At 33.2% G+C, this 11,515-nt stretch overlaps 1 protein-coding gene across 1 annotated transcript; it reads right to left on the bottom strand.

Annotated features, from left to right (window-relative positions):
• Positions 1 to 864: 864 nt before the first annotated feature.
• Positions 865 to 3,788, bottom strand: LOC147077391 (uncharacterized). Its single transcript, XM_085941680.1, has 2 exons — positions 3,598 to 3,788; positions 865 to 2,757 (listed from the first exon to the last, which is right to left on the bottom strand). The coding sequence occupies exons 1-2, from the start codon at positions 3,733 to 3,735 to the stop codon at positions 2,578 to 2,580; spliced, it is 318 nt and encodes a 105-aa protein (XP_085797806.1). The 5' UTR covers positions 3,736 to 3,788; the 3' UTR covers positions 865 to 2,577.
• Between the last annotated feature and the right edge of the window lie 7,727 nt (positions 3,789 to 11,515).

Below are 11,515 nucleotides of genomic sequence, written 5' to 3'. Positions count from 1 at the left end.
CCAGAATTTGCTTAATTGAGAATAGCTGCGGTGGCCAAATGCCCGAAATCATTTTCAAATGGTAATGCAATGAAAGTATCGATTTTTCAAAAAATAAATATTTAAATTTAACTTGTACATTTTTTTTAAATTTCAACTTCCATCGGATTTAAAAAACCAACCTTTGTAATTAAACATACCTGGTCTAATGGCTTGTATTGTAGATTAGAGCAGCCATGTTGAATTAATTCAGCATTAATTTGGTGGATTGCATTCTCAACGAATTCTTCTTTGATGATAACTCCCTCTTCATCATTCTCATACTTAATATTCATCAGACCGTTTTCACACTTCTGAAAATAACAACATTATTAATATTAACAGTATTCTTATTACGATAAGCCAGAAAAGGTCTCTCAGAGCTCTTCTTCCAATAATTGGTCGCCTATGTATGACTTAATTTGGCAGGTGAATGTATAATCACCGAACGACATTCCAATGTTATGGGAGATCCGACCAAATAGTGTACTCTACTGGTCATACTTATTTGTTTTAGTTGAATTAAAAGTACATTTTACAGATGGCTTGGTAAGTTTTTTAAAATGCATAAAGCCTTGCCTATGCCGAACCGTAATTATTAATAAAAAATATTCTTCGATCTATAGATCATGTAATAACATAATATTATGGCTTGGTTTCGCAGGGTTTTTTTTTAAACTAACTAACACCATCAGTAAATTATTGATTAATTAATTGAACAAATATTATGTATAACTGACAAAGTTTTGCGTGTACTATTTTTGTCGGATATTGGCAGCGTATGTACACCCTTCGCCGCTGGATGACACTTATTGCGTATTACAAATAAAATATATATTTTTTTTTGACAATGTCCGATCCTAATAAGATCATATAGACCTCCACAGAGTAGAGGTTGTATTAACAGATTTTGTTTTTTACGAGAAATGGATGTCAGCCACTTGCTCAACTTATTAGGTCCAAACCCTGACTCACATACAAATTGAAAAACAATATGTGTGCTGCCAGACCCAGGATTCGAACCTGGGACCCACGGCGTGATATTCCAACGTTTAAGCCACCGTTTAAGTTAATAACTTCAATTGTAATGGCTACATATATTAGAAGAATTGAAGGAAGAAAAGAGGATAACCTAGCTAAAGATAACGTGTTCAGACTTGTCTCGAAGCTTATTTGGTATTTAGTGAGAGGTGGTGGGGGTCGCTACTTGACCGAAAAATTAGAAGAAAATGGATTGACTCGACTATATGATTTTACTAAACAATTACTCGACTAAATTTCTGTTCATACGTCATGTTTAGTTACTAAATTAGTCGCCACCCGACTAAGTAGCTCGACTAATACAAACCGGCCTTTAATTTGAGAGATACAATTATTATTTGTCCTTGTCGTGTTACTATACTCGCAGATTTAAATACAATATAATAGGTATGTTCCATTGAAATTCAATCAAAAAAATCAAAACGGACAGTTGGATTTAGAACCATTTGGCAAAATTTCCACGGGAACGCGATTTCTGAATACCTACTAATTAGTGTTGCCGATATTCAAAATTAATTCAATAACTTATTTGTCTCTAAAACAGTAACACATTTATTGAAATGTCAACTTGTTATGAAATTTGAACCTATAGCTAGGCGTCTACAATAACACAAATTTAATTGTCGTATTCATTAATTTTAAATGTACAAAATATAAATAATGCTTCATGAATATTGTGACTCTGACGACAATCGAACCTAAATTGATAAACTTCGTTAGGTAATATAAAAACGGGTTGATTTAACACAGTTTGTAGTTTAGAATCTCTGTTACAAAATATAAATAAAATAAACATAAATTATTGGTCTGACATGATAACATGGGTGGTTACCTAATGATATTAAATCGAACTCTTTGCATAGAAAATATGGCTGGAATTTTTGGGATAATAAGACCAAAAGCGATTTTTTTTCTCGTACCTATGGTAACTTATGAATAATTTGTAGGTATTGATTATTAAGATATACCTAATTCAAGTGAACTATGATGTAAATGTCTAAAATATTAATATGAGCATCTCACGATATTTAAATGCCGAATAAGGCTTTTCATCACTTTAACGTTAACAGATCGTCATTAATCTATGTAGGTATCGTAAGAATTGGTTTGACGTTTCATTCCAAATCATTTCTGACAGTTTGGAATGGTTTGATTTTCAATGGAACACTGAACCAAACGTCAAATCTCAAACCGTATCCGGTTTACTTTCTACCCACCTAAAACAAGTTAATGCGCTCACACAAACGAAACAGCTTAGGTATTTAACAAAAAAATAACGTACAAACTATGGAGTGATGGTGGGTTTCAAATGTGATATGAAAAAATCTTAATAAATAGTCATCAGCTTCTTTAGCACACACAGGTTCAACGATCAAATACTAAACTAATGCAAGTACTTATATGAAGGTAAGTACTTAAGTACCTAACCTCAATGAAGAAGTGACATAGAGTTATAGTTATAGCTGATCCAGAATTGAGATATAATGAAATTCAGTTGCCGACCTTCGACAGAAGACGTCAAGGAGGAGATGAAATCTTTACATCTAAAATCGGACATACCTGTTGTACTGGTCTGTATTCTGAATACGAGCATCCTGGTTGAGGATCTTCATCATAAAATGGATGTACTGTATCTTCGACAAGCTCGCGCTTGACGTCAACAGATCTGTTGTAGTCAGTCTCAGGTTTTGCAGGGTACTGAAAGGAACATAATACAATACGATCACATTATAATATAAATAGTAAAGCCCATGTATCGTTATATTTATGATATCTAGGAGAATTGGAGTGTATGTTATAATAGACAAGTAAGCGTACGTTTCCTTAACAGAGTTTAAAAAATAATTACCTACCTATGCAATGTTTATTAATTTAATACAAAAATTTGAGTAGGTGTAATATGCTATGAAATAATAAGAAAGTCAAAAACAATCACGAAAAGTGTTTGAGAGTTAGCTATATTCGTTTAAAATCGCAGTATCTTTTAGTAAGATACACCTATCTAACAGCATAGGTAGACCAATAGTGCCTGTACACGTGCATGGATTTATTTGCAGTAATCGTGACTATTTTAAACATCAATTGTTTACACGTAAAAGTGTTAGCGGTGTAGTTTTTTTTTGCCGGCGGGTTCGCCACTATCGTTCTACTACGCTAGCGCAGATCGCAAAAATCCCAACTGTCGCATGAAAATTCAGAAGCTTCCGAACTTTTTTGATTAATCCATGCAATTTTGCAACTTGCATGACAATACGTGTTTACACGTACATTTTCTTATACTTAATGGCTGCGATAATATGTACTGTCAGCAGTAAATCCATGCACGTGTAAACGGGTTATAAGCCTAGCATGTACTTACATAATGGTGGATAATTATTACTAAAATAAAATAATAATTGCTGTCGAATTGAATGTTAGAGGGTAATTGATTAAACAAAATTTAAAAACAATTTAAATAGTTTGTAAAATATGAAAACATACTATACTCCATACTGGTGTTTTGCAGTAGTATTTGACAGATTGATAAAAAAAACTAACCTCAAACTTGTAACCAGAATCATCAGCATTCTCTTGCTTTATGGTGGAGGCGTCTGGGACGTTTGGGTTCGTAATTATTGGTACTTCAAACCAAGGCTGCACTTCCTCATCAGGATCGCGCTTGATAATAGTAGCCATGCTTCAATATTTGGGCTTTAGTCTGCGTATATCAATCTACGGCCCTGCTCAGTGCCAGAAAGCGTCCTCGTTCGTGTTGCCATAATATAGAAAATAATATTTTGTGAAACGAAGTATACCTACATGAGATACATCATAAAATCACATAATATTATGTAATAGAGTTGTTTATTTTTTTATTCATTTTTTCGTATTGTTTAATAATTGTTAGATTGCTAAGGTTAATCATTATATCCTATATGTATAGTACTATAATAATTTTGCCTGGACAAAATGCCGCCCCGGGGCATTTATATCATTATTATAGGTAGTATACATATAAGATATAATAAATAACCTTAGGAATCTAACAAATATTAAACAATATGAATATTTGTGTACTGTTTAGCATAATTTTATTTTATAAAAATAACCGTTGAAAATATAAAGCCACGTGTTCAACAAAGAAAGACTTTTCATTTATTATTTAATTTTGTGACTCCTGGGTTCAGCCAACATCTTGAGAAGAAGCCAATAGAACCCGGGATAATAAATCTCAGTTGGTACTTATTATGTTATTATTTTATATGATGAATAATTAAATTGATTTTAACAACAGCTACTTACTTTGATTTTTTTTGATATAATATATCAATGATTGTACCTTACTCTATAAAAAATATATTATCTGATTTTATGAAAGTATCTCATGTAGGTATACTTCGATTTGTCCAGGGACTACACTGGTGGCGGCAAACTTATTATAGTGTACAGTACATAGGATATACTTAATATCCTTAGGAATCTAACAATTAATAAACAATATGAATTAATGATAAATAAATGAATCAAAAAATAAATAACTATTAAAATAATATTATTATCTGATTTTATGTAGGTATACTTCGTTTCACAAAATATTATTTTCTTGATTATGGCAACACGAACGAGGACGCTTCATTTTCCTTTCTGGCACTGAGCAGGGCCCAGGGGGATGAAAGTTCCATACAGTCAAATTTTCGGTCACGTGTTTTTTTTGTGTTTGGTCGGCTTTTCGCCAGATGGCTGAATAATAATTATTTTTGGTTAATAAACAAGATATTTTATTCTTATCTATGGTGTTGAACCAAGGTTAGCCAATCATCGATCAGGGTGAAGTTTATCCGAACTAGCAAATTATTTCAAATTATTCAGTAACGTTTGACATTTCCAATTGCCAACTGCCATTTATTTTGCTTTGAAAAATTGAAATTACAACGTTACGCATTTTATTATTAATTATATTTTATTGTACTTGTCTACCAGAATAATATTATAACATTGGTATGTATTGTCTATTACTTCTGTTAATTTTGTTGTACAAGACAACTGTTTGATATATTAGTGTAAAATAATATACCATCCCATGAGAAACATAATTTGATCTTACTTTGAATACTGATAAAAATAGTGCTATGCCAGTTATTTCAATATGAATTAACTACTCGAGCAGTAACACAATGCATATTATTTGATGCAATTGAGGGGTTTTCGAAATCAATGGAATATTATAACGTTTCGTACTAAACCGAACATTTTCAAAAATTTGACAATGCAAGTTAAGCATTTTAATCTTTCGGTACCTATGTCATACAATAGTATTCGATGAAATTGATACTTCCAAACAATTATTACCTATGTGATATTCCAGATTGATTGCAGATCATTCCAGAATTTCAAGATGCCTCGTCATTGCTGGGTACCAGATTGCAAAATTAAGGGAGTGATCTGTCATGCATTACCAAAGGCAGACTACCAACGACGGCAATGGATCAATTTAATCGGCAATAGTACAATTAAACTGTTAAAATCACCTGACAACGTGGGAGTGTGCAGAAATCATTTTCTCCCGACAGACTACTGTGGAAAGAAGCTAAAAATGGGTGTGTGTCCATCTCAAAACTTGACAACCCCATTATCAGATAGTGATTCAAACATAAATCTGACGGAAGAAAATGATCCTTCCACTCATAGAATAGTATTAAACTTTGAAGCACGCGGTATTTCTGATAATTATTGTAGTGTGATTCCCTCTGAATCGCCTATTATTGATCTTGCGATTCCCTCTGGATCATCGTCTAATATTGATCTTGCGATTCCCTCTGGATCATCGTCTAATATTGATCTTGCGATTCCCTCTGGATCATCGCGTATTATTGATCTTGCGATTCCCTCTGAATCATCGCCTAATATTGATCTTGTGAGCCCTTGCAGTCCAGTAGCAATACCTGCTTTTATCAAAGGTGAGTGATTTAAACATCTATTTTTATTGAAAATTAGATTAATCTCATATTATTTGAAACTCCAATCCACCTTATGCATTTTACATTTACTTATATATTATAACATAATGGGTGCATGTACCTAAATAACACGTTTGGATATCCATACATTAAATTATAATCATATTGTCAATTATTTTTACTAGCGAGACAGACTGGCGAGAGCCAGCTTGCCCAGCTAGTTTATATGATTAAGCTAGAATTTACCTAGTACCTCATACCTATATACTATGTTGACATGTTGCTAAATAATATTGTATTAATTTGTATGTTTTTAAAATATTTCAAATGCCGTATAATGTGTCTTGCAGATCGTACACCTGAAAATTTTCCTATGAATCTGACGGCCTTGACACCCAAGGCTCGAATGTATCGCCGCAAGTGTTTGCATTTGGAAAAATACATCCGACGAAGAAATAAGACGAACTTCAAGCATAGGATAAAGGGGGCAGAAAAATTTGCAGATTCACTAACCTTCGTTCAAGCCACCAAAGGCCTGTCAAAAATACAGCGAGACTTTTTCAAACTCCAATTAAAATCATGTAATTTAAAACCTAAAGGGCGACGCTTTACCGAAAGAGACAAAGTCTTAGCCCTCACTTTACTTAAGCAAAGTGGAAGAGGATATAAATTTCTGTCAAAACTTTTTACGTTACCATCTATCCGAACTTTGCAAACATTATTATCATCTGTTCCTATCTCCACCGGTATCTCTGGTGTCATTATTTCTCAATTAAAATCAATAGTTAGTGGTTTTACTGACCATGAAAAATATTATACACTCATGTGGGATGAAATGAGTTTACAACCGCACTTAGATTATAATAAAAAAAGTGACTTGATCGAAGGTTTTGAAGATTTTGGGCATCTGCGTTCTAAAAAAATTGCAGATCATGTCCTTGTCTTCATGATACGAAGTGTGGCTGGTAATAAAAAGCAGCCAATAGCGTATTATTATTGTGAATCTGCAACTAAGTCTGCTCAATTAGTTCGTTGCATTAAAGAGGTTTATAAGGCAGTAGTCTCCACAGGTATGCATTGTTCATAATATAATTATAGAAATAATATCAGTGACGAAGGGTGGAGGTAGGCTGTTAAGATCCGACATTAATAGAGCACACTAAACTTTGTTAATCATATGTATTTATTTTTATTGAACAAATTAATTCTTAATTCAATGAAATCAAATAAGTATGAATGACAAGTTTAGTTGGCACTATTTATGTTGGATGTTAACAGTCTACTTCCGCCCCTCGCCACTGCATTATATGAAGAAATATTATATATTTTATTATTGCACGTATTCTAATTGAAAGAAACGCATTCCAAAATAAATGATTTCTATGGATTTTGAAAGAGCTTTTGCACAAAATTATATTTTGAAGTAGAATATGTATTTTCAGTTAGAACATGTGTATTATACCTGTATTATATATTTTACAGGTATAAAGATAATCGCAACAGTATGCGATCAAAGCGCGACGAACATTGCTGCTTTGAAAAGTCTACGTGTCAATACAGAGAGACAAAGAGCCGATACCGGATATGAACGTATGTATTTATTACCTGTGTATATGTCAAATTATCATCCCAAGAGAAGCTGAATACACCGGCAAAATGCTATTGTTTTGGGATGAAGTTTTTGACTCTGTGAATGGAACCTCACTGAAACCACATCCGTATTGGAAAACGAAAAGGGTTTGCGCTTCAAAGGAGTCATTACACCGAAAGGAGTCATTCCACCGACAATTCTGGTTTGATAGTATAGTAAAAATTAGACAGATGCAATTTGTAGACCAACATAAAAATCCAGTACCAAAGGTGCCATCACTTCTGAATTGGGAAAAAACTTTGGCTGGTTGCATTAAAATATTGGATATATTGCATGATGTGGGATTTGAGTATGTAGCTTTTCGTAATTTCAACCAGGATTCGCTGGAAAATTTCTTTGGCAGTATAAGAAGCCACAATTTTCGTAATGTCAATCCCACACCATGTCAATTTTCAGGATCCTTTAAAAGCCTTTTGATTAACAATTTAATGTCTAGATATTCCATCAGAAATAATTGTGAGAAAGACGATGCTGATGGTCTTTTTGAGAATTTATTAGGATTTTTAAAACAAACCGATGAAACCCCACAAAACCTTGATGAAAGCATTTCAGGCGTAGTTTCAGAGGATTATTTGGAAGATAATTTAACCTCTACGAATGGTAAAATGTACACTGCTGGTTATGTTATTCGTAAAATTTCAAACTCTTGTACGCATTGTAAACGCGACATGAACACCGAGCCTACCAGCAAGCACGCTAACGTAGCTATGCGAGAATTCGGAAAGGATAGAAAATTAAAATATGCCTCTGACAATATGCTTGACTGCTTCAATTCAACTGGAAAATTAATTAGAAATTATTTATCAGAAAATGCTTCTACGCATAATATTCAGGCAAAATTAAGAACCAAAATTCTTCAGAAAATTGATTTCACCGTTTTTTCGTGCCCTCTCCATAAAGAAGAGATTAAGGATAGATTCATAAAATGTATGCTTTCTTTACAAATACATGCTTTCTGTACTACTGCAAATAAAATTCTAAATGGCAAATTAAATTATTCGGGGAGAAATAAAGTTTATTTAGCAGCTGGTCAAAAATATAATAGTAGGCGAAGAAGGCCTGTGCGATAATATTTGTTTAACAATAAAATTATTTGTACAGATTTTACACTAGTACCTATGTACTGGTAAATAATTTTTAATTTTACTCCAGTTGTTTACTACAGTTGTGATTTAAGTTACATATTGCGTTTTTCTAATTTTTATGCTCTGGTTATTCACTTTATTTTGGGGGATTTAACAACATTCGCAGTGCACTGACATTGACACCTCATGACAGTTATTCTATCTCTTTTACAAGGTAAAATTAAAATGTAATTATTATTGTCAACCATTATATAAAATAAAATCATATATTTATTTAAATTGAGATGTCAATGTCAAACCATTGAGGCTGCATTTTTTTAAACATTTTTTGAGAGTAATGAGGAGATATGGCAGCGGACCATGATTCGTCAGATCCGAGACGGAGGAGCGACATTGGCCCTGGCTCAGCCAAATGCTACGGAACGCCCAAAACAAAAAGATAAGTGAAGAAGCCTATATCGTAATGTTTATTTAGAATTAGTATCATTTGCACATTTTTTTAAATCAATAATGATGGATAATGTTTGTTCTCAGTTGTTTTGTAGTTGCATTTTGCATCTATCACTTTTTTCTTCATTGAATATTTGCGATAATTGACATATTACGGAGTGAGTTATTATTTGTTCATTTATTTTTATAGTTAACATGTTGGAACGGTGGCCGTTGCAGCCTCCCATCACATCCAACTGGACATGGCTCGGCTGCGTGCTACATATGCATCAATGGATTCTCAAGCGAGTCCGGTTTTACATCGTCCACTCGAGGCGCAGGAGCGACATTGGCCCTGGCTCAGCCAAATGCTACGGAACGCCCAAAACAAAAAGATAAGTGAAGAAGCCTATATCGTAATGTTTATTTAGAATAAGTATCATTTGCACATTTTTTTAAATCAATAATGATGGATAATGTTTGTTCTCAGTTGTTTTGTAGTTGCATTTTGCATCTATCACTTTTTTCTTCATTGAATATTTGCGATAATTGACATATTACGGAGTGAGTTATTATTTGTTCATTTATTTTTATAGTTAACATGTTGGAACGGTGGCCGTTGCAGCCTCCCATCACATCCAACTGGACATGGCTCGGCTGCGTGCTACATATGCATCAATGGATTCTCAAGCGAGTCCGGTTTTACATCGTCTACCTGAGGCGCAGGAGCGACATTGGCTCTCACACAGCCAAGTGCTACGGAACGCCCAAAAAAAAGTAAATGAAGAAGCCTATATCATGTTTATTTAGAATTAGTATCATTTGTACATTTTTTAAAAATCTAATACTGATGGATAAATTTTTTTTACATGCATTTTGCGTGTGTCTTCATTTTACTTCTTTCAATAATTACGATAATTAATATTATTTCGGAGTGATTTATTATTTGTTTTTTACTTTTACTTTTATAGTAAATATGGAACAGCCATCGATGCAGTCTCCCATCACATCCAACTAGACATGGCTCGGCTGACAGCGGACTTGACGTTAGAAGATGCAAGAAGACAGGCGAGCAATAGTGATTAAAATAATTGTAGTGTTTTCAGTGATCAGTTATAATTTATTATAATATAAAACAAACGGCTCTCATGTAGGAAAGCCTACCTGTCAAATTTCATAGACAACTACAGAAAAATATCTATCGTGTTGTTGTTATAATATATAGTGAAATCATGTCCTTATTAATGTGCCGCATAGATCCTTAGTTACAAAGGCAAAATATAATATAAATATTTAAATGATGTTCCAAGAAGGATTAAATTTTATTCATCGTAAATGATTATTATATTATGCCGTGGTTGTCTATGAAATCTGATGGGTAGGCTTTAGGCTTTCCTACATGAGAGCGAAACATAGTTTAATAATGTTTCCATTTATTTTTTTAATACTCGTATCAGTTAAACAAACTACTTACTCAATAATAATGTTTATAATATTTAATTTCATGAATGTTAATATTTTACTTGATAACTGTTACTATACTTATTGATTTTAAATTTTATAAATAAATGTGTGTAATTTATATAATTGCCTTTTATTTATTTCGTTTCCCATGCCTGAATATGAAAATAAATTCAAATTTGGTGGGCTTTTTAATTTTATTTCAAAGCCTTTACCATAGATGGTGCTGTTTTAGTGGGAATACTTTTGTTAGCCTCTTTCGAATCTATTTACGTATATTATCTATGGCAGGGCCGTAGATTATTATACGCAGCCCAAAGCCCAAATATTGAAGCATGGATACTATTATCAAGCGCGATCCTGATGAGGAAGTTCAGCCTTGGTTTGAAGTACCGATAATTACGAACCCAAACGTCCCGGACGCCTCCACCATAAAGCAAGAGAATGTTGATGATTCAGGTTACAAGTTTGAGGTTAGTTTGTTGTGAATCTGTCAAATACTACTGCAAAACACCAGTATGGAGTATTTATAGGTAGTATGTTTTTATATTTAACAAACTATTTAAAAATGTTTTCAAATTCTGTTTAATCAATTACCCTCTTAACATTCAATTCATCAGCAAGTATTATTTTATTTTAGTAATAATTGTTCGGGAAGCACATGCTAGGCGTATAACTCGTTTACACGTGTACGGATTTACTGCTGACAGTACGTATTATCGCAGCCGTAACAAGAAAATACACGTATTGTCATGCAAGTTGCAATATTGCATGCATCAATCAAAAAAATTCGGAAGCTTTTGAATTTTTATGCGACAAATCTGCGTCAGCGCAGTAGAACGATAGTGGCGAACCTGTCGGCAAAAAACAAACTTCACCGCTCATTTTGAGGT

Source organism: Rhyacophila brunnea, unplaced genomic scaffold, assembly GCF_057557595.1.
Source record: "Rhyacophila brunnea isolate RB1 unplaced genomic scaffold, BYU_Rbru_1.0 scaffold_13, whole genome shotgun sequence".
Classification (NCBI taxonomy): Eukaryota; Metazoa; Arthropoda; class Insecta; order Trichoptera; family Rhyacophilidae; genus Rhyacophila; species Rhyacophila brunnea.
This window is presented reverse-complemented; position numbering and strand designations above follow the sequence as displayed.